The 27,207-nt window shown below is 59.0% G+C and overlaps 5 protein-coding genes across 8 annotated transcripts in view; all 5 read left to right on the top strand.

The window, feature by feature from the left end:
* Positions 1 to 381: 381 nt before the first annotated feature.
* On the top strand, positions 382 to 4,903 carry RAB33A (RAB33A, member RAS oncogene family). The gene is made up of 2 exons (XM_072877392.1): positions 382 to 934; positions 4,448 to 4,903. The coding sequence occupies exons 1-2, from the start codon at positions 713 to 715 to the stop codon at positions 4,901 to 4,903; spliced, it is 678 nt and encodes a 225-aa protein (XP_072733493.1). The 5' UTR covers positions 382 to 712.
* Positions 4,904 to 5,115: 212 nt separating this feature from the next.
* On the top strand, positions 5,116 to 8,723 carry RBMX2 (RNA binding motif protein X-linked 2). Its single transcript, XM_072877391.1, has 6 exons — positions 5,116 to 5,146; positions 5,231 to 5,346; positions 5,456 to 5,507; positions 5,577 to 5,706; positions 5,866 to 6,046; positions 7,805 to 8,723. Exons 1-6 carry the CDS (start codon positions 5,142 to 5,144, stop codon positions 8,245 to 8,247), a joined length of 927 nt encoding a protein of 308 aa, XP_072733492.1. The 5' UTR covers positions 5,116 to 5,141; the 3' UTR covers positions 8,248 to 8,723.
* Positions 8,724 to 9,157: 434 nt separating this feature from the next.
* On the top strand, positions 9,158 to 17,896 carry SLC25A14 (solute carrier family 25 member 14). Of its 2 annotated transcripts, XM_072876703.1 has the most exons (9): positions 9,158 to 9,286; positions 9,356 to 9,503; positions 9,976 to 10,070; positions 11,663 to 11,748; positions 12,528 to 12,623; positions 14,790 to 14,914; positions 16,005 to 16,140; positions 16,543 to 16,623; positions 17,423 to 17,896. In XM_072876703.1, exons 1-9 carry the CDS (start codon positions 9,223 to 9,225, stop codon positions 17,462 to 17,464), a joined length of 873 nt encoding a protein of 290 aa, XP_072732804.1. In that variant the 5' UTR covers positions 9,158 to 9,222; the 3' UTR covers positions 17,465 to 17,896. The 2 variants fall into 2 exon arrangements, 1 of the variants encoding a protein (XP_072732804.1); XR_012044719.1 differs by lacking the exons at positions 16,543 to 16,623; positions 17,423 to 17,896 and adding an exon at positions 15,483 to 15,688.
* A 5,016-nt stretch (positions 17,897 to 22,912) lies between these two features.
* On the top strand, positions 22,913 to 23,893 carry GPR119 (G protein-coupled receptor 119). Its single transcript, XM_072876702.1, has one exon. The coding sequence runs from the start codon at positions 22,913 to 22,915 to the stop codon at positions 23,891 to 23,893; it is 981 nt and encodes a 326-aa protein (XP_072732803.1).
* Positions 23,894 to 27,014: 3,121 nt separating this feature from the next.
* The window catches only part of ENOX2 (ecto-NOX disulfide-thiol exchanger 2), a 60,583-nt gene continuing 60,390 nt past the window's right edge, over positions 27,015 to 27,207 (top strand). For all 3 annotated transcript variants that reach the window (XR_012044722.1, XM_072876735.1, XM_072876733.1), the window contains exon 1: positions 27,015 to 27,107. Coding sequence is in view for 2 of the 3 variants with exons in the window: in XM_072876735.1 (XP_072732836.1) it covers positions 27,050 to 27,107 (58 nt within the window). In the remaining variant the exon portion in view is untranslated. The remainder of the gene's footprint in view (positions 27,108 to 27,207) is intronic.

Here is a 27,207-nt window from a genome sequence, read left to right as displayed (position 1 = left end):
TGCGCCGCCTGCGTGGGCTCTTCTGCGCGCTACCGGCACACGCCTGAAACCCGGGGCCGGCAGCCCCGGTGGCTGTGGCTGCCGAGCCGGACACAGAGGGTCCTTCTGGCATGGCCAGCCATGGGGGGAGCGAGCACGTTGGCGTCTCTCAGCTTCTGAGCGTGTGGGTGTTTCTGTCCCCCAGCTTCTGGTCCTGCCCCACCCTGCTCCCACCACTGGCCCTGGCCTGGTCCCCCTCCCTCCGGGAGGTGACCCGTCTCGCTGCCTGCTGCCCCGCCGGTCCCCAGCCGGCCCGGGCCGGCAGCCGGCGGGATGCCCGGGCCGGCCCGGGCCGCGAAGGCGGTTTGTCGCCGGATCTGTCGCTCGGCGCGGGGGGCTGACCGGGTCCCCGTGCCCGGGCGAATCCCCGCAGCCTGGGGCCCGGCGGGGACAGCACGTGGCGCCGTGCGGCTGCGCGGGGCCGGGCCGGGGCCGTACCGGTGCGTGGGGCGGAGCCGTGCGGTGCCGGTGCCGGTGCCGGTGCGCGGGGCGGGGCCGTGCCGGTGCCGTAGCCGGTGCGCGGGGCGGGGCCGTGCTGTGCCGGGTGCCGGTGCGCGGGGCGGAGCCGTGCGGTGCCGGTGCCGGTGCGCGGGGCGGAGCCGTGCCGGTGCCGTAGCCGGTGCGCGGGGCGGCGCGGCCCCATGAGACGGTGAGGCGGCGGCGGCGAGGCGGGATGGCGGCGGGCGGCGGCGGGCGGCCGCCGGGCCCCGAGTCCTCGCTGGAGCCCTACGTGCAGACCCGCATCTTTAAGATCATCGTGATCGGAGACTCCAACGTGGGCAAGACGTGCCTGACCTTCCGCTTCTGCGGGGGCACCTTCCCCGACAAGACCGAGGCCACCATCGGCGTGGACTTCCGCGAGAAGACGGTGGAGATCGAGGGGGAGCGCATCAAGGTGGGCCACGGCGGCAGCCGCGCCGCCCCCGGGCAGCGACGGCAGCGGGCCCGGCCCCAAGCCCGGCCCCTGCCCCGGGGCTGCCCCTCCGCGCCCCGAAGGCCTCTCGGGGGCTCTGCTGTTGCCAGCCCAACTGGAGGGGGGGGACGGGGAAGGTTCCTCGGCCCCGTCTCGCAGAGCCGCTTTCTGAGCCCGTCTCTGCTGCCCGGTCGCCGGTTACGCTGCTGTCCTCCTGCTCTCCCGACAGCCAGCGCGACCGGGTCCTCAAAGCATCAGGGCGGCCTCCAGCTTCAGAAGCTGGACCAAAAGCGAGGCAAAGCTGCAGGGAGCCGGGGGAAGGAGCCGCATGCAGAAAGCAATGTGTTTTCGGGGGAGCAGATGGTTGTAGGCTGGCAGCGGCTGCGCTGGAAGGCCGGGAGCTGGCACGAGCTGGTTGCAGTGGGCTTGGCAGCTGTGTTACTAATGCTGGAGACTGCTGTCAGCGAGCACCGGGAGGGTGCGATTTCAGCAGAACTAGAATAGGACGAATTTGCTGTACGAAGGCCAGCGTGACACCTGTAAGAAACGCATCAGCCCAAACCTGGAGAGCTCTGGCTGATCTGTCAGAGCAGATCCGCAGATCAACGGCGGCTGGTAGGAAGCAGCCTGGGGAGCACAGTTTGCAGCTGAGCTTGGCCCGCCTGGTTAGGTGGATCAGCACCGACAGCCGTCTGTGTGCGAGACTGACTGCCGGAAGGAGCAAATATTGCTATTTTGCTGACAGATGGGTGACCAAAAGTTGAGGGACTAATCACAGTGAAATTAGAGCTACTATTGGTGGGTAAGAACTTTAGTTGTGCTTTTAAACCGTCCATGAATGTTTTTCTCTCTCTCCTTTAAGAGGAGAGGTGCTCATTTTCCCCCCTGCCCTCCCCGCCACATAGCTGTGTTGTTGTGAGCCGTAGCGCAGGCTGGCATGAAGCCTGTCTTACTGCCACGAGCCGGAAAACGTTGCCAGGCTTTCTACCTTTGCATATTATTTGTGCTCCAGCAGGCAGGAGTGGGAGGCAATGCAGCAAACTGGCCTTTTCCTGGGACCACGCGTCCAAGAGGGGAGGTGAGAGGTGGGCGAGGTACCCTCCCTCTCCTGCTCTGCCCAGATGGAACAGCCCAGGAGAGACTGGCAGGGCAACGGATGAGCAGCGGCTCTTCTTTGCCAGCATTTTTCCACTCTGAAAGACTCCGGGGCAGGCGCTGTCTTGGTAGGGTACAGGGTGATTTGGATTAACCACAGATGCTTGCTTAGAAATTGCCAGTTCCAGGCTTCAAGACATTACCTACAAGGGCCAGCAGAACTCACAGAATCACAGACTAACAGCAAAGCGTGGGTTGGAAGGGATCTCTGGAGGTCACCTGCTCCAACCCCCTGCTGAAGCAGGGCAGCCCAGAGCTGGTTGCCCAGGACCCTGTCCAGATGGCTTTTGAATATCTCCAAGGATGGAGAATCCACAGCCTCCCTGGGCAACCTGTGCCAGTGCTCGGTCACCCTCACAGTGAAAGGTGCTTCCTGATGTTCAGAGGGAACCTCCTGTGTTTCAGGGTGTGCCCACTGCCTCCGGTCCTGGCACTGGGCACCACTGAAAAGAGCCGAGCTCCAACCTCTTCATAGTCTCCCTTCACATATCTACACATTGGTAAGATTCCCCCCCGAGCCTTCTCTGCTTCAGGCCGAACAGTCCCAGCTCTTCCGGTCTTTCCTCACAGGAGAGATACTCCAGTCCCTTCATCATCCTCGTGGCCCTTTGCTGGACTCTCTCCGGTCCATGCCTCTCCTGTACTGGGGAGCCCAGAACTGAACACAGCACTCCAGGTGTGGCCTCACCAGCACTGAGTAAAGGGGATGGATCACCTCCTTCGGCCTGCTGGCAATGCTTTGTTTAACGCAGCCCAGGATACCATTCACCGCCTTTGCTGCAAGGGCGCGCTGCTGGCTCATGTTCAACCTGGTGTCCACCAGGACCCCCAGGTCCTTTTCTGCAAAGCTGCTTTCCAGCTGGGTGGTCCCCAGCGTATACTGGTGCCTGGAGTTCTTCCTCCCCAGGGGCAGGACTTGGCGCTTCTCTTTGTTGAACTTCATGAGGTTCCTGTCGGTGCCTTTCTCCAGCCTGTTGAGGTCCCTCTGGGTGGCAGCACGACCATCTCGCATCCTAGCCACGCTCCTCCCTGTTTGGTGTCATCTGCACACTTGCTGAGGGGGCAATCTGCCCCACCATCCAGATCATTAATGAAGGTGTTGAACAGGACTGGGCCCAGTATTGAACCCTGGGGTACACTGCTAGTTACCAGTGATCAATGAGACTTTGTGTCACTGATCACCACCTTCTAGGCCCAGACGTTCAGCCAGTTTCCAGTCCACCTCACTGTCTGCTCATCCAGCCCAGGAGTTTGTTGGCTCCTCTGTCACTTGGGTCAGGAAGTTGTCATCAATGCTCTCCAGGAACCTCCTGGATTGCTTGTGCCCTGCTGTGTTGTCCTTCCAGCAGCTATCGGGGTGGTTGAAGTCCTCCACGAGGACCAGGGCCTGCAAACATGAGGCTGCTCCTATCTGTCTGCAGAGCACCTCATCCCCTTGTTCTTCCTGGTCAGGCGGCCTACAGCAGACACCCACTACAATGTCACCCATGCCGGTCTGCTCTTTAATCCTCACCCGCAAGCTCTCATTTGGCTCCTCACCCATCCCCAGAGCTCCATGCCCTCCCGCTGCTCTCTCACACAAAGGGTGGCTCCCCCTTCTCATCTTCCCTTTGCCCTGACTCCTCTGTACGTACCACTGTGTAATTGTCGGGGTTCTCTTTTATGGCGTAGGATTAGGCGGACAAATGTCCTGATCTGGCGCAAGAATGTTTCTGAAACGAGAAGTGCTTTGTGCGGTTCGTTTCTGTGGTGGGGATGGTGGTCAAGTGCATCGGGAAGAGGATGAGAAGCAGGGAGCAGTCCAGCAGCAGAGAGCTGTAGGAGGGCTGCCTGGCAAGGTGTTACAAAGTCAGGTAAGTCACCAGGCAGGGACTTTTCTTGCTGAAAAGTGTGCTGCCAATTCTCTTGAATATACAGGATCAGCTGCAGCGGCTGAGAAATGGGATATGCTGCGCAGAGCCTTGCACTTGCCAGTGAATATTGAAAGTGAGTGAAAGTGCTGACGTGACCTCTCTTACTAGATGAGCTGGGCTTGCTTGGTTGAATTACACAAGCACGTGTGCTGGCCTATACACCCTCGGGCGGTGTCGGCATAGGCCCAACGGCTTGTGTAACTCATCCATCAGTCCTGGTTTGTCTAATAAGAGATTGCCCCTCTCTGCGAGGCTCACCTTGCCTGCGCCCTGCCTCAGGGCCGCGGCACTGCTCTCAAAGATGGCGCAGCAGGAAGCCCTCCTGCATCTTTTCAACAAGCCAGCCTGCTCCTCGAGCAGCAGGCCCTGCCCGGGGCGGACACTCGGCGCTCCTGTAGCCTTCTTTCTCGTCTGCTTTGCTTCCTAGGTGCAAGTGTGGGACACGGCTGGCCAGGAGAGGTTTCGGAAGAGCATGGTAGAGCATTACTACCGCAACGTGCACGCCGTCGTCTTCGTTTACGACGTCACAAAGATGACCTCCTTCACCAACCTCAAGATGTGGATCGAGGAGTGCAACGGGCACGCAGTGCCCCCCCTTGTCCCCAGGGTGCTCGTTGGGAACAAGTGTGACTTGAAAGACCTGATCCAAGTGCCATCCAGCATGGCCCTGAAGTTCGCCGACGCTCACAACATGCTTTTGTTTGAGACCTCGGCCAAGGACCCTAAGGAGAGCCAGAACGTGGACGCCATTTTCATGTGCCTGGCCTGCCGGCTGAAGGTGCAGCGGTCGCTGCTCTGCCGGGACCTGGAGGGGCGGCCGGGCCAGGCCCGCCGGCTGGAGCCCACGCACGACGCCAACGGTAAAAACTCCTGCCCGTGCTGAGCGGGGCTCCCGCCGCCCCTGTCACGGTCACCCCAATAAAGTCTCTGCGGCTCCAGTCAGCTCTGGGTGTTGCTTTGCGCGGCTCCGCTCGGCTCGGTTCGGCTACGCTCGGCAACGCTCGGCTCGGCTCGGCTCGGTTCGGCAACGCTCGGCTCGGCTCGGCTCGGGCGGAGGGGGGAGCGGAGCGCGGCGCGCATGCGCGGCGGCGGGCGCAGGCGCAGTGTGCGGCGCCGCCACCATGAAGTAGGTCTGCGGGGCGCGGAGGGAGGGGAGGCCCGGCCGCCCCCCGCGCTCCGCTCCCGGTGCTGACCGTGCCCTCGCCCTCAGCCCCCTGACGAAGGTGAAGCTGATCAACGAGCTGAACGCGCGGGAGGCGGAGCTGGGCGTGCAGGAGGCGGTCTCGTGGCACGCGGAATACAAGGACAGCGCCTGGATCTTCGTCGGTATGGGCCGGGCCGGGCCGGGGCGGTGGTGGGACCGGGGCCGGGGCCGGGCCGGGCCTGCGCGGTGCCGGTGCCCCCTTCCCTCCTCTCCCTCTCCCTCTCGCCGCAGGCGGGCTGCACTACGAGCTGACGGAGGGGGATGTCATCTGCGTGTTCTCGCAGTAAGTGCCGCAGCCCCCCGGGCCCGCCGTGCCCCTGCCGCTGCCCCGGGTGCTAAGAGTGTGTCGCAGGTACGGGGAGGTCGTCAACATTAACCTGGTGCGGGACAAGAAGACTGGAAAATCCAAAGGCTTTTGCTTTCTGTGCTATGAGGACCAGAGGAGCACCATTCTCGCTGTCGACAACTTCAATGGGATCAAGGTGAGTGAGGCAGCCTGGGACGCGGGCCGGCCTGCCTGCCATGGCTCCCGAGGTGCTGCTTCACGTCAAACAGGAGCCCTGACAGCACAGGTCAGTGGCGACCTGCAGCGCGTGGTGAGCTGGTCTGTGCCTTCGCTAACAGCGTGACTCCTCTCGTAGATCAAAGGAAGGACGATTCGAGTGGACCATGTGGCCAACTATCGGCCCCCCAAGGACTCTGATGACTTAGATGATGTCACAAAAGCCCTCCATGCAAAGGGTTGTGGAGTTAAAACGCCACCTCATACGTCATCCGATTCCCTGTCGGAAGATGATGATGTGCCCGTAAAAAAGCAAAAAGGTGAGGTGTGTTCCTGCCAGTCTTGGCCCCGGGTGGGAGTGTCTGCACAGAGCCCTCAGCCTCGCGAGGGGCCTCTGCTCAGGGGAACACCAAGGACGGGTGTGCTCTGAGAAAGAGCTGCAGCCCGAACGTCCAGGCTTTACTTTGTGATCTCCTGAGGTGTATCTGAGTGCCTGTATTTAGCCCTTAGCTATGAATGTCCTCCCCCAGCCTCTGAAGAGCCATATCTTCCAGACAATAATAGCATTTTTCCTGGAAAAAAGCCTGCCAGGCTGCAGGGTTACTGCAGGGGGAGCAGTGCCATGGGGGACAGGGAGAGGGAGGGTTTAAGAAAAGCACCACTTAATCTTAAAATGTGGATGCTGGTACTGTAGGACTGGAGTGCTGTAGGTGTCTGGAATGACCGTTATGCGGCCTACGCGAGATAACTGCATTGAGTAGAACATAGAACCAGCAGATCGAGATGAGATTCTGTGGCCAAATAAAGTAGGGGGGTTGGGCTAGATGACCTTTAAAGGTCCCTTCCAACCCCAATTGTTCTATGATTCTGTAAAAGTAGGCCTAGAAATGCAGCGTGAGTTAGACCACCCAAGTGCCCGAGTACCTCCTGTTCTCAGTGGACGCAGCAGGATTTGTTGCTCTACGTTTTTTGGAAGAAAATGGAAAGATGTAGAGTACATCCAACTTGAACTTGAACAAACGTGCCATGTAAAGCGCCAGCCTGTGCAGCTATACTGATGGATTTTTAGGAAGCTGTTAGGGGTTTTTTCCATCTGTGCAGCAGAGATCTTGAAAAGTTACCCTTGCCAGAGCCAGCGGAGCGCTAGAAGCAGCGACTTGCTGTAGGAGCCGCTTACTGCGGCTTGCTAACGACTTCCAGGCGGCACCCAGCCGAGGTGGGCTGTAGCTCCCAGGACGAGCCGGTTAAGTGTGGCGACCGTGGGGTGGGGTGGGGGTGTCCGTTCTTCTGAAATTGGCTTGGAGCTCGTGGCACGGCGTGCAGAGGAACCTTCCCTCCCACAGCCGGGTTCTGCCTGCGATGGACGGGTATCAGCAGCAGGTATTCGGGGCCATCTTGTAGCTACAGCTGAGCCCTTGTGCTGGCGGGGTTTGAGACCTGTCTTTGCTGCGCTCCTGCCTTGCCTCGAGAGAGGAGCTCAGCGCTGCGTGGCATGGAGGAGGGCAGGGGATGGATGGGGCCGAAGCGTGGGGCGGAGGGGCACGTCCGTCAGGCTGGAGTCCTCGTTTGAGGGAAGGGTTGGAGGAAAGAAAATAGACAACAAAACTAAGGGTGGGGATGAGGTGTTGCTCCAGAGCTCCAGGGAGATGAACAAAAATGAGAGGGGCAAAGGAGAGTGAGGAGGGAAAAGAGTTGTTGGGTCTGGAGAAGAGAATTTCCACGGAGCAGATCACGATGTTCTTATTGCGTGGATGTTACTGAGGAAAGAGAATGAAAGGAAGGTGCTGGATATCCCAAGCTGCGCTGAAGTGCCTGAGGGATCCTTGCTGGGAAGAACGTGGCGTGGCGAGTGTTAAAGAAGGAAGTAGGATGGCTCAAGCGGGAGGAGAAAAACTTCGGGTTTGGAAGTGGAATAGGATCTCTCTGAGGGGGGAAACAGGCTGTGAAGCTTGGGTGGAGGGGGGAGAACTTAAAATGGGAGGGGAGTTGGAAAGGCACCACGGTGCTAGGCAGAGCGTGGGGAGTTGAGGTGACGCTTGCAGGACTGTCCGTCCCGAAAGATGAACCTTGTATTTCAGATGAGGAGAAAAGCAGACAGGAGCGGCAAAAGCAGAGCTCGCAGGCTGCCAAGAGGGCGGTGTCCGCAGAGGAGGCGCACCCCAGAATCAAGATTAAGAAGGAGAAGGAGGACCCGGCTTATGAGCGCTACGCCAGCGGGAGCCAGCAGCCCTGGAAGGGCCCCGAGAGGAAGCCTGTGAGCAGGACGCAGCGAGAAGAGGAAGAGCGGAGGCACCAGAGGCCTTCGGAGAGAAGAGGGGAAAAGAGCTGCCAGGACCAGAGGGGACAAAGTGGTTTGTGGGAAGAGAGGGAGAAGCGAGAGGAGGCCGGCAGGAAGGGCGATGGGCACAGCAGCCGGCGAGAAGAGTGTCCCGAGGGAGGCAGATCCCGGGAGCGCGGTGCCAGGGAGCCCCATCCCCGGCACAGGGAGCGGGGCTCTGCGAGGGGCTCCAGCCGCTGCTGAGCCCTGGGGTGAGCACACCGGGGGCCGAGAGAGGCCCCGAGCCCACCCAGAAACCTGCGCAGAGCCTCCCTGCACCTCTTGGGGGGACGCCGTGGCAGGACCGTTCACCTCCAGCCCCTTCCGCTTGGTTCCTCATTCCATCCTCGGGCTGCGGACCGGGACGTGAGTTTTGTTGCCTCCTTCGGCCCTTCCTGCAGCGTTGGACTTGTGGCTGTGCCCGGATGCTGCGCTGCGGCGTGAAGATGGCCGCTGGGAGCGGCAGGCCGCTCTCCTTCCCAAAATTGCCCGGTCCCGGTGGGGCTGTCCCCTTCTTCCACTGTGGGGGAGAGACGGGTGGGTGGCTTTGGGTCCTGAGCCCACCCGACGCATCTCCGGGCTTCTGTGACGGTCCCGAGGGCTGCGCTGCTGTGTCCGGGCCATGTCCTGGTGTTTTTTTTGTTTTAAACATCGTAATAAAAGTTACCCGTTAACCAGAAGCTGGCCGCGGGAGCAGCCTTCCCCTCTCTGCTACCGGGGGAAGGCGCGCGTTTTTCTCGCGCTGCGTTCGGGCCGACTCGACCTGCACCCCACGGGTGACGGAGGCGGCACGGGGGGTGCGCAGCGGCGGAGGGCGGGGGGGGTTTTGGCCGGCTCTGGTTGCCGTGGGCAGTAACAGCTCGGCTGCGGGTCGCGCTCTCGCTCCGGCTCCGCAGGAGCGGGGCAGAGGGGGGCTTTGCCCCCGAGCAGCGGGGCGGGGGGGCACCCTCTGCCTGCGGCCGCCCGGCCGGGCGCTGTCGCCGCTGTCGCCGCAGCGCCGGTCCCGCTCCCGCTGCCCCGGGGGCGGCGGCCACCGGGAGGGGCCGGCAGGGGGCGCTCGCCCCGCCCCGCGCCCCGCCCGCGCGCCCCGCGCCGCTCTGCATTTCCGGTTCCGGGCGGGCGCGCAGCGGCGAGGGAGGTGTCCGGGCCGGAGCGCCGCCGGCCCCGCTCCGCCATGCCATGTCCGCGCTGAACTGGAAACCCTTCGTGTACGGCGGGCTCGCCTCCATCGTGGCCGAGTTCGGTGAGGCGGCGGGGGGACGGGGCGGGCGGCGCGGGGCCGGCGGGGCGCTGACGGCCGCTCTCCCCGCAGGCACCTTCCCCGTGGACCTCACCAAGACGCGCCTGCAGGTGCAGGGCCAGAGCGCCGATGCGCGGTTCCGCGAGGTCCGGTACCGCGGCATGTTCCACGCCCTCTTCCGCATCTGCCGTGAGGAGGGCGGCCGCGCCCTCTACTCGGGGTAAGCGCTGGGCCCTCCCGGGCCCCCCCTCCGCCCGCCCCGGGCCCCGCCACTGCCCGCCCCGGGCCCCCCAGGGCCCACACGCCGCTGCGAGCCCCCCGGGATCCCAGCCGGCCCCGAGCCCCGCAGGGAGAGCAGCGGGGCTGGGGCAGCAGCGCTGCTGCAGGCTGGAGACTCCCGGTTTTCCCGAGGTGGGGAGCGAGGACTTGGGTGGCAAGGCCGAGGGCTGCGTGGGTGCCAGCCTCCCGCACTGGAGGGTGCGTGGGGGCAATCCGAGGTGCTTCTGGGCACCCGGGGTTGTTATCCTGACAGAGCTGCGCCTCTTGGGAGCTCTGAGCCGTGGCAGGGGTGTGCCTGGCCCAAGCTCTGCCCCTTGCAGTTTGGGGGCTGATGGGGAGTGCCTTGGGCTGGGGCTGCAAGGAGGACCACTGCGCTGGCAGGGTTCAATGGTTTCATTTGTTCCCCCTCTCAGGATCGCCCCTGCGTTGCTGAGACAGGCGTCTTACGGCACCATAAAGATTGGCATTTACCAGAGTTTGAAGCGGCTCTTTGTAGATCGCATGGAAGGTCAGTGTCGGTAAACATGTCGGTACAGGCACCTCTCGTCTCGCCAGAGGCGCGTGCCAAGTCTCGTGCTCTCTGTGCGGTGTGCTTTTGCTCATTCCTTCCTCCGTCCTTGCCAGCTATAGATTCCCACAGAAATGGAGTTCTCGTTACTTGGCACTGTGGTTTTGTTTGTACAGTAATAGCAAGGATAGGTTTCAGTACAGATGTGAATCTCGCCGTGCGCGGCACTGCCCACAGTCCCTAGCCAAACGCCTCCCCCTCCAGCCAGGTCTGTCCTTTCCCCAGCCTTATCGCTGTTCTGCAACGTCAGAGCCAAAAAAAGGTATCGCTGACCCAGGCTCGTCTCTCCTTTCTGATTAGTCTCAGGGAAGACATCACGTCCCATCTGTACATCAGATGTGGCACATGGATTGAAAGCTTCAGTAGCGAGTCTCTCCCGTCTTCCTACTGGAGCCTTTGAGTCCTTGTGCCTGAACACAGCACTTCTGGATAGCAATCGTACTGCCCAGCTCTTTAGCTTTGGCTCCAACCGCAGAGATGGGGCACCGGGAACGCTCTTGACCTGTACACCTCTGGTAATGAGGGCCTCTGCGGCTCCTACCTAGGGAGCGGAGCAGCAGAAGTCTGGTACGTGTTCACTGAAGGAGCACCAAGATCTGCACGCGTGGTTTTAAACCCTGGTGTGACATGAGTGAATATTGTAATGCCATTCCGACCTGGGAAAGTGAGATGGGTGGTCCGGGCCGGTCAGCAGGCCGGTGAGAGGACTGGGAAGTGCAGCGTGCTAGAGCTTCTTTCCAGGGGCTGCTTTGTTCTCCAGTAACACCTCTCTCTGTGCGTGGTTCTGTGCGTGTACGCTGGGCCGCCCGTCTCTCCTCGCTTGCTGTTGCGGCATTTCCAGTTGTGAGTACCGTTGTCTGAATGTTTGTCTCCCTACAGGCCTGGGGCAGCCAGTGGCCTGGTCTCCTCTGGGAAGTGCTGTGGTCAGTACCAGCAAAGGGCCGTGCCTTTTCCCAACATAACCATCACCCTAATACTGGGCCTGGAAGTCTTGGATTATTCCACCCGCCCCTCGGAACTAATTGCATCTAACTGTCTCTGCCTGGGTCGCCTATTCTCTGTTTTCTCGAGGTGGCCACATATTCTGAGTGCGGCCAGCTGGGGCTCCAGATCAAAACCAATTGGTATCAGGTTGCCTTGAGAAGTGTTGGGTTGCCCCTCTCTGTCTTCCTCTGTCTTGGCTTGTCTCCATCATGAGAAATGCATCCCTGGACACTGAAATCTCAGATAATTGTTCAAAATTCTCACGTATCGCGGTCTCTTCCTTGTCTGATCAGCTAGACTCACCAGTAAGACCCGCTTCTCTCTGAGAGCGTGTCGCCGAGCGTTCCTGCTGCTTTCTGTTTCTGGCAGGTGTGGGGACAGATCTGCCACGAGCTGATGGTAGCTGGCCAGCCTCTGCTCGTGCAGCTTCACCATGTGATTTGCGACCTGAGCTTCTCTGCTCTTCCCACAGCTTCTTGCTTGTTCAGTGCAATCTGTGCACCTCCTCTTTAGATCTTTAGGATCTGACTTTCTTTTCTTGATTGCAGATGAAACGTTGCTAATCAATGTGATCTGCGGAGTGGTTTCAGGGGTGATCTCCTCTGCAATCGCCAATCCGACAGATGTGCTGAAGGTAAGAAGTGTGCCTGGCCAGAGACGGCTCCTGGCTGGCTGTGGTTTGACGTGTAGAAGCTGCTGCTTTCCACTGAAGATGCATCTCTCCCAGCTGCAGTGAGGTGCTCTCTGAGCCACTGCTGGCATCAGTTCTGCTAATTTGGGTTTTTCATGAATGGGAACAGAAGCCCCATAAATGGGTTTTTAAAAATGCAGCGCTTAAAGATCATGAAATTTGTTATGGCAAGGGGTGGAGGCTGTGTTCTCTTTGGAGTAAAGCTGGGTAAGGTGAGTGGGTGGTAGCCAGCTGTTCATGAGACCTCCTCGGCGCCTTTGCCTTTGGTCGCCGTGCTGTGCTTTGCTGACACTGCTGCAAAGTCCTACCTGTTACGTGGAGTGACCAGAGTCCAGAGGGGACTGCCTGGTCCCCTCCATTCCCTACTGCGGGGTTACTGGGGTCAGGGTAGCTCTGCTCTGAGCAAAGAGAGCCTGGAGAGCTTTCCCACGCTTCTCCCTGTGTAGATCAACTTTCTCGGACTGCTTTCAGAGTGGGAAGGCCTTGCCCGTCACTTCTCTGTCTTGTCTGAGTTTTGCGCTGTGCTTCCACGCTGTTGCAGTCCCTGCTCTTTGCCCGCCGTCATCGTTTGCTGCATGGGTTGCAGGGAGAGGACACACGGATGGCGGTGTCTGCTCCGCGTTGCTCCGTTGCTCTTTCTGCCCGGAGGCCCACTGAGCTGGTATCTCTGCCCTCCGGGGCAGGCGCCCATGTTGTCCCCCTGACTCTCACGTTTCTTTCAGATTCGAATGCAGGCTCAAGGCAGTTTATTCCAGGGTGGCATGATTGGCAGCTTCATCGACATCTACCAGCAGGAGGGTACCCGAGGCCTCTGGAGGGTGAGCACCAGCTGCTGGAACCCCCCCACTAGCAGCAGAACTAACAGCTTCCTCAACTCGTTTGCTACACCCAGGTGCAGCTCTTGAAGAGAACTGTGAACCAAGGGTAGCAGCAAAGTTCTGCTTCTGGATACCAGACACACAGAAGCACGTCTGTGGTGGAGATCGGGTCTGTGCTATGGCAGCATCAGCGCTGGGCCAGGCAGACCTGGTTTCCAGGACTGAAGCTGGTGTGCATAAAGTTTCAGATACGTGAGCGTCCCTTGGATGGACCAGCACTGGGGGCTGGATCCTCCCCGTGGCCTGCCTTAGGAAGGATGCTCAGCCAGCTTTATCTTGGAGTCGATTGGAGGTGACCCTGCACGCAGTGAGCAGGGCAATTTACCCAGCACTGACTATGAGTGGCTGAGCACCTCCTCATGTGGAGGAAGAGGAATTCTTCCAAGTAACCCGAGAGACCCTAGTGACATACAGTAGCTTTCTGAAGTTCCAAAGGGACAAATTTTCCCTGTGTCCCCACCTACCCAGTCTCAGACCCCTTGAAACTTGCCCTCTGAGCAGGCAAGGAGTAGGACAGAGGGGTGGCTTCTGGGGAAGCTGGTGCTGTAAGGCTCTTGGGCTTGAAGGCAGGTGAGAGTTACCAGTGCTCAAGTCTCACTGTTTGGATTTTAGCAGTTTTAGCCGGTTAACTTCGGCTTTTGTTAGAGAACCTCACTTTGTCCTTCCATTACAAGTCTTCCATATGCTGTTATCTAGCAGGCTGCTGAGTTGCAAGGTCAGGTATGGGAACGATAGAATCCCAATGCTTTTTTTTCCAGGCAACAGTCCGATTTCTCCCTCTTTTGGTCACTGAAGTCCTTTACAGAAAGATAGCTGTTGCAGTGTCCTGTGTGGGAAGGGGAGGAGGAGTCAATCAACTGCCAGTGTTGACACAATATTTGCTTTGAGATTTTCTGCTCTCTAGACAAAGACACACAAGAGGGGAAGAGAGACTAGAAAAGAAACGGAAACCCTCTGTGTTGCTGATGTGTGCTGCAGACAGGACACGGTGCAGGGACAGATCAGGCTCAAGGTGGATTCTAGTGATCAAGCTGGTCTCGCCGCTCTCTGGTCCGGGACAACCACTGTCTCCTCCCTCCAGTCTTCCCTCACGTTGAGGCGAAGACATTTGTGCTCACCAGTTCTGGCACTCATCTTGTGGGGATGCTCGAGCTGGCTGTGCCAGGACTGCGTTAGGCAGGAACCCAGGAGGAGGCTGTCAGGCGCCGCATTAGCACAGCGGGATGGGGACAGCAGGAGCCATAAACCTGAGAAGTACTTCTGCTTCCTACAGTTATTCTGGTTTTGTGTGGTGAGAAAGCTGGCTGTCCTGATGGGCTGGCTCATAATTCGGCCACACTGAAGGGTCGCTTCAAGGGTCCCAGTGACCCTGGAGCGCTCTTGTGACGCCATGGGTCTCCCTGAATTACTTGGATGGTGTTACGGTTCCTGTGAAATGGCCCAACCCCGCATTGCTGCCATGTTCTCCTTGTTCTGCAAGCCAATAAAAATTTGCACATATTTTTATCTGGTTCTTGATGAGGGGTTTGCTGGGATATTTCTCAGACAGAAGGTAGCTGATTCCTCTTACCTAAGCTCATAGTTGTTCCAGTAATTGTCTTGCCAGTTCCCAGATCAATGTCCTGCCAGCAGCAACTCTTTTAATACATTAAAACTTCCTAAACCAAAAGCCTTAACAAAGCAGACTCTCTCTGCTGTTATGTAGCAAGGAGGACCTGGAGCCCCACCTGGCTCCTTAAGCAGCTGCTCTTCCTGTGGTGCAGAATCTTTTCTGGTATTGAAATTGGTGGGCGCTGTTCAGTGGGGGAGGACGAGTGGATTATAGCCTGATTCCTCTGTGCTAGTGGCTGGGAGGAGAGAAGCAGCGTGTGGTTAATCTAGCTGGGGTAATGCTGCCAGGGTGGAGGAATCCTCCTTAGCTTTGGAGTAAAGCTGGGAGCCAGTGAGCTGGTCTGCCTGAAGAGCTACGGCTGCAAGATAGGGCAAGGAGGATACAAGGTAGATTGTCAGCAAAAGGCCCCCGAGAGGAAGCAGGGAGGAGATGTTGTACTAGCTGCAGTCCCCAGGCAGCGGTTTCTGCTTGTGACTGACGTTTGTGCTCTGCAGGGTGTTGTGCCAACAGCTCAGAGAGCTGCCATCGTGGTCGGGGTGGAACTGCCAGTCTACGACATCACCAAGAAGCACTTAATTCTGTCAGGCCTGATGGGTGACACCATCTTTGCCCACTTTGTGTGAGTATTTGGTGCAGCTGCTGCGCTGTCCAGGCTTGGCAGGGGTGTGTGAAGCAGAGGAGCAAGGTGGGATTCGGGGTGAGACCTATTTATAGAGCAAGTGCTCTGGAGCTGCAGAGAACAGGCTTGATAGTTCTGAGGGATCTGCTGTGTCAACTGGAGCAGCTCAGAATGACCAGCCAGTATCCCCAGAGAGACCTCCCTGGAGAAGGAGCCTGGCAGAAATCCTTTGGTGATGTGAAATGTCAGCTTGATTTCAGCTCGCTGATGACCAGAAGTGCTGTTGCTCCATGTCTGCCCTGCTATGAACAAGGCAGGAGTTCCGGGTGTGTGACTGCCTGTAGCGATCAGTTGAAAGAGCTGCTCCAGTCCGAGGTCCTCACCTGTACAGACACTGTCAGCTTGCAGCCATTGCTGGAAGAGCTTTGTGAGATGAACAGAGGCTTGCAAAGCTGACAAGACCCTGAGCAACCTGACCACGTTTTGAAGTCAGCCTGCTCTGAGCAGGGGGTGGGCTAGAGACCTCCCAAAGTCTTTTTTCACCTACATTTTCCTATTCTTCTGGCAGACACTTTAGCTGGAGGTGCTGCAGTGCTTCTCTTGGGTTTGCCTGCTGTGGGCTGAAGGTGACAAGCACTAGACCATACGTGGAGGGAGGAGACTAGCAGCTGCATGCTCCCTCTTGCTGCCTTTGGTCTTCCTCCCTCCTTCCCCGCCCCGAAGAAATGTTTGCTCTGGTGAGAAGGATGTGCGCTTTCAAGAGGCTGCCCTCAGGTCTGTGTCACCTTTACAGCACCCGGAGATACTTGCTGGACTGCAGGCTGCTCCTGCGGAGACCCAGCAGTGGGCTCCGACGAGGGTCTTGGTTAGACAAAGCTGAGCGTTTCTGGTCCCCTAGCTCTCTGGGGTCCTGAGGTGGTATGGTTCCTGCCTCTGCCTGTTTTCTGGGTGGGAACAGGTAGTGTAGCTAATGTTTATTGCTAAACGCCTTTCATAAAATCCAGTGAAAGATACTTCTTGTGCTTACATCAAGGCCTGTCTGAGTCTGAGTTCAGAGCTGTTCTTCTCTCCTGTTTTGGTGTGTCTGTAGTTCCAGTTTTACATGTGGGCTGGCTGGGGCCATTGCCTCCAACCCTGTGGACGTGGTGCGGACGCGGATGATGAACCAGAGGGCAATAGTGGGCAGCACGGAGCTCTATAAGGGCACTCTGGACGGTCTTGTGAAGGTAAGGAGGAGAGGGAGGTGGGCAAATCCCTGTCTTTAGGAGGCTGGCCAGATTCCAGCACCACACACCACTGATGTGAGCAGTTAGGTTCTACAGTGACAGAACATGCTTGTCAGTGAGGGTTTGAGACAAACCAGAGAAGGGCCTAGAGTTACTTTCCTGAGGTCGCCATCAGCTTGAGCATACTCCCAACGTTATGGGACAAAACTCTGTCAGCGATGCGGTTTGATTAGGTTCATAGGCTGTAAGTGACGCTTCACAGAACTGAACTGCATCTCCACTGGCCTGTCTGCTTACTGCAGCAGCTGTAAAGGGCCGTTACATCACATGTGGCATTGGGGAGATGGGCAGAGCATAGACCTGGTGTGTCTCGTAATTGATCTGTCTCTTCTCTCCTCCCAGACATGGAAGAGTGAGGGCTTCTTTGCGCTCTATAAAGGTTTCTGGCCCAACTGGCTTCGGCTTGGTCCCTGGAACATCATTGTATCCTTCAGTGTGCTGCTGGGAGGTCATGGGTACGGACAGGCAGGGGAAAACCAAGCTGTAAAGGGAAGTGCAGGGCAGACACCTTGATGGGGCACCTCTTTGTCTTCCCTGCGGCAGCCCAAACCGGCTCCCTGTCCTGCTTGGACAGACATAAGCTATGATGTGGCTGCTGCTGGTTCAAGTGCCAAAAAATGCCACTGGTTGTGACTGCTGCTTCTACCAGCTCTGTAGGTGGCCAGCGCAGGGACTTCCAGTGCAGCAGCACAGGCGGTTTCCTGTAGAGTGAGCGCTCTCGAGCGCTTGGCTTGAGACTTTCCCTTTGGCCTGAGCTCCTGGAGGTGCTGCGGTTTCTGGATCGGCTCCTGTTCCATGAGGGAAGCCTGGGGAACGTTCTGCTGCTCTGAGACGGGTGCTGACCTGCTCTGCAGAACCAGAGCTGCCGTGTTGCTTTACTAGATCCTTCTCGCCCTCTGAAATTGTGTGCATAATTAATTTTAAAGAAGTCCTGGTCTGGGGTTAGAGCCACCTCTCTTTCTCAAGGGCCTAGGCAAGCCTGGGCCAGTTTGCTTCTGGGTCAGTCTCTTCCCTCTCCTGGTGGCTCTTGTCCCACAGCTCTCTCTTCTGCCTGTGCAGATCAGTTTATGCTGCCCGGAAGAGCGGCTTCCCCACCCTGGTCTTCAGCCGTACTGTGCTGATGCTGTCCCTGCCTGGCCTTGCCAGGCATGGCCTGGTCATGTCGGGAGGCCCGGTGCAGCTGCCTTATCTATTTGGCACGATTCCTTGATGTTCCCTTCAGTTTTTTATCACATACGAGCAGTTGAAGCGACTTCCATTCTGACAGCTGGCTTCATTTCATGAGTCATCTTCAAGACTTGCAGCAGAGAGCTTTGCTGCAGCCTTCCTCTTCATTTCACCATCCCCGTGTTTTGATGTTTTGGTACCTGTGGGTCTGGGCTCTCCTCCTCCCCCAACTGCATGGTCCCTGGAGCATGAGCTGGCTGAAGTGTAACCGGGAGGCTGATGGTGGGTGCTGCATGTTTTCTCACACGGAGGCAAGTATTGACAGCGTACAAGTGTCTGGGCCCAAAGCGATATCTTCTGTGAAGATCTGTGCATTCCCGTGGCCTTTTGGTGCAGCTGTGGTTTGTTGTTTGGCTCGTGTGCGTTTTTCTGCCGTGCCTGCGGGGTGAGGCTGGGAAGGGGTGCTGTCATGTTTTCTTGCAGAACTGTAACCTCATTAAATTATTTATTGACTGGATGGCTTGTGTTTGTGTTTGTGCAGATTTACTGCGGGTGTATTCCAGAGCAGACGTGTCTGCCCTTGGCGAGAACAAGCTATTTTTTCAGCATGCTATATATATCTTTTTTCCCCAAGTATATATATAAAGGCAATCTTTAGGATTCACTACAATAGAAATGTTGCTAACCCAAAGTTTAATTGTTAGTGTCAGAAGATTATGGTGGTGCACTCTTAGCTCAGGTTTGCAAAACCTCAGTCTCTTCACCTTATTGCTTATATTATTTTTGCCTATATAATTTTTAAAGCGAGGTAATGTGATTTAAAGCTGAACTCAGATGTCCCACTGCTTTAAAATAGTGGTTCTAACATTGCTAGTGCTAAGCAGAACATGAAGCAAGATATTTTGGTCATCCTCTTCTGTTTTTTTTTTTTTTTTTTTAAATGTGTATGGCTACGAAAGCAAACAGCTCTTATGTTCCTGCTCCCTCTCCTCTTTGTGGGGTGGCTTTAGTTTGGAGGAAGGTCCCCTGTGACACACAGCAGCGCTTCCTGTCTGGGTGTGCTGTAAGCTGAGATTTTCTCTGTGCAAATTGCACAAGGGACGTTCAGCCAAGTGCAGCCCGGACAAATGAGAGAGAATTGTTTGCTGTGATTTTGCAAAGGCATAGCTGCCTTGGAGCAGCTGCAAGCATAAGGAAGGTGACTCCAATAAGCTCTTGGACTTAAATCACGACTTAAATCATGCCTTGAACAGAGGTATTACTGCAGGGCCACAGCTCAGTAGGCTGGGAGGATCATTTTCAGAGTTAAACTATACTTACAAGCTACCAGAAATGGGGAGCAGTGGACTGAAAGTGGACAAGGTTCATGGGCCTCACCCGGCTTTACTCTTGAAAAGAATTTCTAAATTTTACAAAGTGAATAAATACGTGGTGGATGAATACGAGTCAATTTGAGAGATGTATTTTCACTGCAGTTCCTTACATTCTTTTGGTTTTCTTCAGTGTTTCTGTCACTTTGGTTCTGGAGCCGTTTCTTCTGTGCAGCCCCATGGGATGCTGCTGCTGCTGTTAATTTTTGGACTGAGCCTCTGACAGTTCTTCGGTACTTGCAGTTGCTATCCTGCCCACGTTCTTCAGGCTGCTACGAGGAGCTCCTCAGCAATGCCGGAGGAGCGTCCCCACGGCCACTTCGCTGTTGGCATTTCTCAGCTGTCAGGTGCTGGCGAGAGGCTCTGCTTTCCCCTCTTCCTCCTCCCTTTGGATCAGCTCCCCTGGATGGCTTTGGAGATATTCCTTCCGCTTGCTGAGTGGTCCCCAGCCCCTGGAGACGTCCCTTATCTGAGCTTTGCTTGCACTGGCTGTCGTAAATGTTGCCACATGTCACTCTGCCTCGCTCTGTCAATAGTAACTGCGGGTAAAGGTACGGCGCTGGCGATCTCTGCGGATGTGGCGGTGAGGTGGCGGCTGGTTGTGAGCACGCCTCGGCGCCGCGCCAGGTCTTTCCTGAAGGTGGTGGGTCGTAAAGCCCTTCATCCCGAAAGCATCTTGCCTTTGCAGCCGACAGGGAGGAAAAGCTGAGTCACTTCGGGTGTCTCAGTTGGTAGAAGATTAGTATTTTGGTAGGTGTTTTAAAAGCAAAAATGCCAACCCATAAACGGCATTGGAACCGCTTGTGTGAGGGGGTAGCGCTGCTGGAGATCTGGCCTTTTCTGAGGAGGTTCATTGCCTCAGGATGTCCTTCCTAGAAGCACTCCCTAAACATCTGTTTGTCCTATGTGCTGAAGCTTACGTCTTTCTCTTTCTAAGCTTTTCTGTGCCGTGCCAAGTAACGTGTGAGAGCAGAGCTGAGCAGTCTGTGTACCTCCTTATGTCAAGCACGTGTCGACGCAGATCCTGCTGCTGCCCCAGGAGGCGGCGGTGCCTGGGCTGCCGCAGCCAGGGCTGCCCCAGTCAGCAGTGTGGGCCGTGGTCGTGCCCCGAAGCCACCGACATCTTGCTGCCTTCAGTGGCTGAAAAATGATTGCAAGCACTGTGAAGACAGCGTAGGCATGAGTGTTAGAGTCTGCAGTGGAGAGGGTACATATATATCCCACCGAAGATGGACACTGGAAGGGACCTTCCCCACGCACCCACGGAAAGGTCCACGTGGTTTAACTCTGACACAGAGGTGGTATTCAAGGCACCCTGGAAAACAAAGGCCTACCCAAATGTGGAAAGTAGAAATATCCATGGTCCCTGGGACATTAAATAGAAAAATGGCAGTGAACAAGGCCAACACCAAAAGAGGGACCAAAGGCATCCGCTAACCAAGATAAAGCCCCAAATCTGAGGGCACGTCCTCTTTCCAATAGAAGGGAGAAGCCTTCCAGGGGGTCCTTGGGGCTGGCGGGCAATCGAGGAGCGAAAGGGCTGCTCAAAAAAGCGAAGACTGTAGTAGGCAAGCTGAAGGTTGTCTGGTTTTACTTGGAAGAGCTCAGAGGGCTTTCTCTGTTGGAGGCTTCTGATGGGGAGGCTTGGGGGTAGGTCTCAAGCTGTGACGTTGGCAGAGGAGGTGGTGGGACAGGGCGTTCCATGAACGTGAGCAGGGGGCTGGGCCTGCATCCCAAATTGCTGGGGGACCTGAGGATGAAAAGGCCAAAGCTCTTGCTTGTAGCCCTCTCGTTTAAAGTTCTCCTCACGTTAGGGAACTGTCAAAAGCGTGGACGGGGTTCAAAAAAAGGTTTTTTTTGCAGAAAACTACCAGCCAGTGACCGCGACGTCTTTGCCACACTGGTAGAAACTCTAATGAAGACTTGAGACATAAATGACTACGATGTGCTGGAAGGGCAATGGCTGATGGATGAGGAAGAGGAGGAATCCAGACTTCAAATCTGCTGGGAGGTTTCTGAAGGAGTCCGCAAGTATGTGGACCAGGAAGCTGGAGTTAATCTAGTCTGTCTGGGTTTCCAAAAGGCTTTTGATTAAGTCCTTTACGAAAGCCATCAAAGCAGGTAGACTGATGCAGGATAAAAGGGAAATGCCTGTTGGGGTCTCATAAAGGTCATGATTTGAAGTATTTGGGGTTGTCACTGGGAAAGCGGGTGGCGTTGAGCTGCCGAGGGGCACGGGGAAGGAGGAATCGCCGCCAGTGATGGCTGCTGAACCAGCTGTGGTCTCGCCACCTGGACACCGCTGCTGCTGAGCAGGTCCTGTGGAGATACCCGCTGTGTCCTGGTGGGGTGGGATGGAGGAGCCCCTGCAGAGCAGGACCGCCCGGTCACGGTGAGCTACCGCCGCACTACGTATGGGACGGGGCAAGGAGGTGCTCACGGGGATGCGCCCAGCTGTCCGGCCACTTCTCCTCTCTCTGTCTAAGCCCCTCTCCACCTCGATCTCGTGCCGTGGCGTTTGGACCCTCTCCCCCATCAGAGCTAAGACCCCCCAAATGTCTCCCTGGGCACACGAAAGGGGAGGAGCTGGAAGGGTGTAAGGCCACTGGAGCCCTTCCTTGGCCACCTGCAGTGCAGACCCCGGGCGTTCCCAAGGGGCTTTCCCGCTCCCCGGCTCCATCCGTAGCGGCCACAGTTCGTACGTCTGCTGCGTCTTTCCCCCCCACCGCAGTGCCCGCGTCCTGCCCCGGCCCCGCTCTCGGCCTCTCCCGTCCGCCCGCGCTCCTCGGGTTACTGTTTGACAGAGGAAGGCTCGAACCTGCCCCGTTTCCTGGCAGCTCGGATTTTTCCAGCTCATGAGGCAGGAGAGGTGGCTTGTGGCACTTTGTTTAAAGGGATGGAGCGGTCGCGGTCACAGCCCCGAGGGTTACCCACCCCGCGGGAGCCTAAAGGACATGACAGGGGGTTCGTAGGATTCTGTAACACACAAGGATGCGGAGGCTTTGTTTCCGTGAATTTCTTTGTTACAAGTTACTATTAGTAAGGTAAATACACTTATGAGTAAAGCAAGTGTGTATATATAATTTTTTTTTTTTAGTATTAGTAGCAAGTATATATATTTCATTCAAAGTACTATGGTACAGTTCATTAAGCCGCTCCCAGGAGCGAGGTCGATCGATGGCGGATGAAGTCTCTTTTGGAGGCGATCCGTGTCATGGAGCCTGGGGTCAGCCAGGCGGGTCCGAAGGATCACGCAGAGAAGTTCACGCAGGGGGAGCTGTGGGAGAGAGAGGGGCTCGCTTCGGGTAGGTAGCCGCTTGCTTTTACGTGGATCCGCAAGTGGGCAGAGGACACCAGCTCCTGGAACAGCTGCTGCTGGCTCCGGCTTGCTCGGGAGGGCCCTTTGTAGGCTATGGCAGCGTCTGTGTTCTGGGCTTGCGGAGGAAGCCCGGGGCTCCCTGCCGCGCTTATCAAGGGCGTTGCAGTCTCCCACCTGCGCCTGCCGAGGACGTGCCGGCTGCCCAGGCTGGCAGACGTTTTCTCCATCTGTATTTTAGCAGACATCTCTTGTCAGTACTTTTCCCCGTTATAACCAGGTCGCTTTCACGGCCGCTGCTCCGGGAAGGGATCGGTGGCGTTCCCCCGGTCCCTGCGGGAAGAGGCTGCCCTGGGTCTGGCAGTGACCCCGCAGGAGCCCCACGAGCTGTGCCACCTACGCATACCGGTGGGGCTGGGCGTTGGGAACTCTCTTTGCGTGTTCCAGCACCCGTGTCAAAGCAGGGCACTGGCTCTGCTCGGGTCCTTGGTGCCTGCCTGGGGGATGTCCACCACCCCCTGTGCCATCGTGGCAGCTTCCTGCCCAGGCGCTCGCTGCTCACCCGCCTGCTCCAGGGTTGTCTGGAAACGTGGCTGGAGGGGAGGGACCTCCGTGGGCACAGCGGGTGCTGTGAGTGCACCGGTCCCTTCCGGCAGGCAGCTGCTCAGCAGAGCTCTGCTCCCCAGCCCGAGAGACGCCGCGACACCCGGGGCTTTCGCCGCACCACCCGAGAGCGAGGGGCTGCGCCCGCCGCTGCCTGGCTGCTGAGCCGTACGTGCCCAGAAGCCCCAGGTGAGGGATGCCCTAGAACCCTGTTGGGGACGTGCCGTCCTTGGGCTGTGCCCCACCGGGGACAACCATGGCTAGCTCGGCCCTGGGAGCCATCCTCGCTGTGCTGGCCTCGCTCATCATCACTGCCAACACGCTGGTGGCCATCGCTCTCCTCCAACTCATCCAGAAGAGCGGCTCCAAGGGGCTCTATTTTGTCCTTAATCTCGCCGTTGCGGATGCCATGGTTGGCTTCACGGTCGTGGGTCTGGTCATGGATGAGTTTTCCCAGCCCTTTTATCCTCCCCAGATCTTCTGTGTCCTGAGAATGGCTTTCGTGACCTCCTCTTCTGCTGCCTCTATCCTATCCCTGATTCTGGTTGCGTGCGACAGGCACCTGGCAATCAGGAAGCCTTTCCACTATTTCCAGCTGGTGACAGGCCTGCGGGTCGGGGTGCGCTTGGTGGGGCTCTGGCTGGTTGCTGCCATCATCGGCTTCCTCCCAGTCCTCACCCCGGGCTTTCAGAAGATCTCCACCCACGAGAAGTGCTCCTTCTTCGGAGTCGTCCACCCCACCTACATGCTCACCGTCTTCTGCGTCGGCTTCTTCCCAGCGCTCTTTCTCTTCATTTATCTCTACTGTGACATGCTGAAAATTGCCTCTGTGCACGTGCAGCATATCCGGGAAGTGGAGCACGCAGGGCTGGCGGGGGGCTGCCCCCCGTCCCGCACCACCAGCGACATGAAGGCCATGCGCACTGTTGCTGTGCTCATCGGGTGCTTCACGCTGTCCTGGTTGCCATTCTTCATCGCCAGCATCGTGCAAACTGCCTGTCCCGAGTGCTTCCCCTACAAAGTCATTGAGAATTACCTCTGGCTGCTGGGACTGTGCAACTCCCTCCTGAACCCCCTGCTCTACTCCTACTGGCAGAAGGACGTGCGGCTGCAGCTCTCCCAGCTGGCTGCAGGCGTGAAGAAGAGAGTCCTCCTCCACCTGGGGAAGGGCCGCCGTTTCCCTGGCAGAGGCACCAAGTCTCTCCCCACCGTGTCCTGCCTGCGGCTCCAGGACTGACACAGTAAGGAGCGGCTGTCACCGGCTTTCCGGCTCATCTCCTGCATCGCGACCATGAACTCGGGGCCTGCCAGCTGCGGAGGAGATCACAGACAGGGTGGGACCAATCTGGATGCTAATTCCCAGGCATCAGCGTGGCCGTGTTCCGGCATGCCCCCAGCCCTGCAGAGCCGCAGCACGGCCCGTTTGGCACCGGCCCCAGGCACCCCAAACTGCAGGTGCATGGCCCACGTTAGATTTTGCCCGGAGAGCCTCAGCGAGAGCAGCCTCGTGTCTCCTGGGACCAAGCCCTCAGCACCCGCTCCACAGGCTAAGACCCTTCAGCCATCGCTGCCTGGCTCTTCCCTGCCCAGATCTGGGATCTGCCTGCCCTCCCCTCTGCCTGCAGCGCCAGCTCTCCGGGGGACGAGCCCCAGGCGCCCGGGGCAGGGCTGCTCGCACAGCGTTGGCTCTGTCCTTTGGCTCTTGGCCCGGGCAGCAGAGGCTGGGAGGTGTGTGCATGTCCTAAATCTGGACCACAGGCGCTCCCAGTCGCTGCCGCTCCTAAACCGAACTCACGATCCTACAGCCGCAGCCTGGGCCATCCCCCAAAGCTGCGGCCAAACCCGCAGCCAGAGAGACGGCAGGGTCACCCCCACGCCGGGCTGTGCCCACCCGAGGCAGAGGTGAGGGGTTTGGGTCTGGGGTCTCTGCCGGGCAGGGGGGATGCAGAGAGGGCTCCCGCTGTTCCCTGGCAGCAGCTGTACCGGCACCGGAGCTGGCACGGCGAGCGCAGAGCAGCCCTGGGCGCTGCCCGCCTGGGAGAGCTGCGGGGCAGCACGGGCTGTGCTGTCGCTGTTTGGCTTGGGCTGTAAAGGCAGTTAATGAGTAACCGCCTGAACGCGGAGCCGCGGCGAAGGAGCAGGGGGAACGGCTGCCGTGGAGCCAGGGAAAACCCCCTGCAGGAGGGCTGCTTTGTCCCACCAGGGCTGGGGGGCTGGATTTGGGACCGCGAGGGTCCCTGTACGCTGGGAGCACACAGCGCTTCTGCATGCCCAGCCACACTGCAGCGGTGGCCAGGCTGCTGACCCTGCCGGAGGCGATGATGATATTTAATTGCTTCTCGTAAAATCACGTCCATTTAATCCATGTGGCAAGAAAATTTCCTGTAAAAGAGGTTTCTTAGCTAAGAACGTACCCTAATCTGAAAATGAGGGTGCTATGCATAAAATAGCAGTGGTTTCCACCTCTGTCATTTGCCCCACCGGTAGACATGAAGGCTCAAGGCCATATCCAGCATGCATCCAGAACCTGCCTTGGTCCTGGGGCCTTCCCCATCCTAGAGCAAGAGGCAAAAATACAAGTGCCTTTAAAAAAAAGCCCCAAGCAACAGGCCCTCTGTGGCGTTCACCTCCGCCTGGGAAGGCCCGAGACCAAGTACCACATGGCGGATGCCGTTGCTAGCTGTACAACGTGGAACGAGCCCGAGAGAAGGCCTGTACAGAGCAGTCCTGGCTCTGTGGGCGGCCTGATGCCTCGTAGGTGGATCTAGTAGGTGGATCCAGTCTGACTCAGTCCTGGGGATCAACACATCATCCGTCTGTACGATGTGTTTGCTGCCTATTCTCGGTGAAGCCTGAGCTCCACCGGCTGCTGCTTTGCAAAGCCGACCCATCCTCACTGAGCCTCTGGTAACGCCGAAGCCGTCCTCTGCCTCCCTCCGGCACGCTTCCCGCAGGGAGCCTCGCGGGCGGGTGCCCGGTGTGACCGGAGACGCTTTGCACGTGGGCCTCTTGCTGCTTCCCGAGCTCGCTGCCCGCCGCCTCCGCTGTGGTTCTGCTGCCCGCGGCCCCGGAGCGGGGCCAAGCCATCGGCTGCGTTTGTGCCGGGGCGCAGAACCAGGTGACGCTGCAGATCGGGAACCGCGCGAGCAACGGGAGCGGGAGCCCTGGCTGCGCGGGCCCGCAGCCACCGCGGCGTCCCCATCCCCGGTGGGGATCGCGGCTCGGGCAGCCTCCTCGTGCCGCAGAGACGCAGGGCGGTGGCTTGGATGGGAGAAGAGACGCTTCTGCCAAGCTCTTGTGCGGGTGGAGGAGGCGGTGCAGCTGGAAGCAGAGCAGCTCCCTGCAGCGGAGCATCCCTTGCTAAGCACCCGCACTCCGGCGCCGGCCTGCGTCTCCTCTCTCTCCAGGCCTCGGGCTGGGGGGGTGCTCGCAGGCTGGAGTAGCTGGGTCTCTGTTCCTGCAAGACACCTCCAGATCCCGCTGGGATAGCACGGACCGGCAGCCGTTCCCCGTGAGACCGTGCCGGCTTTCACCTCTTGTCCCAGAAAGCATCTGTCCCCCTGCTCCCGCCACCGCTGCTGCCCCAGCAGTGCGGTGCCGCTGCGGGTGCCGCTGCGGGTGCCGAGGGCCGTGCGTCGCCCAGGGGCTCTGGGGAGGCCGCAGGAGCGCGGCTGGACGAGGGCAGGCGCAGCCGAGGCCATGGCGTGAGGAGGGACGGATTCTTACTGCCCCGAGGGGGGCAGAGGAAGGGCGGAGAGCGCTTCCCCCGCTTGCTGAATAAACCGCATTTCTGCCACCCTGGCCTCTGTTCTCGTAACCCGGGGGCGCTGGGGGCTGCAGCCGGGGGGCGGCTGCTCCGGGCGGGCGGCCCGGGGCCGGCTCTGCCCGGGGCCGGCTCTGCCCGGGGCCGGTGCAGCGGCCCGCACCGCGCTGCCGGCAGCCAGGGCCCTGGCCCGCGCCAACCCCGCCGGTCTGGGGCTCTCCAGCCCGTCGCTCCTCCGTATCCGCCGGGGGACGCGGAGCTGTGCTGGGGGCCAGGACGGGGGCAGGCGGCCGTAGCTCCCCGGGAGCTGCCGCTGGGACGGGGCCGGTGGTGCCCCGGGAGCCGCAGAGGGAGGACATGGGGCGGGGGGGGGGGGGGCAGAACGACGCTGCCGGGGCCGCGGCGGGCGCAGAGGGACGCGGGGGGAGGGCTGCAGGGCCGGCCCCGCTGCTCCACCGCGGCCGCAGGGGAGGCCCGGGCCCAGGCCGGTACCCGCCGGGCGGAGACCCCGGGGCCGCGCGCCGGCCGAGGCCGCCACCGTCCCGGCGTGCTGTGCGCGCAGCGCCCCGCCCCCTAGCGAGGCGGCAGCCAATGGGCGGCCGCGGCGGGGCGCGCGGGGGGGCGGTGCGGATGTTCGCGGAGCGCGGCTGTGGCGGCGCCGGGAGCGGGAGCGGGCCCGGGCCGGGCGGTGAGTGAGGGCGGGCGGGGCCGGGCCGGGCCGGGCCGGGCCGGGGGAGCGGGGGGCTCCGGGCCTCGCTGTGCCCGGGCGGCGCGGCTCGGCCCCAGGA

This window comes from Ciconia boyciana, chromosome 12 (genome assembly GCF_034638445.1).
Source record: "Ciconia boyciana chromosome 12, ASM3463844v1, whole genome shotgun sequence".
NCBI lineage: Eukaryota > Metazoa > Chordata > Aves > Ciconiiformes > Ciconiidae > Ciconia > Ciconia boyciana.
The sequence above is the reverse complement of the archived record's forward strand: the minus strand, read 5'-3'. Positions and strand labels throughout refer to the sequence as shown.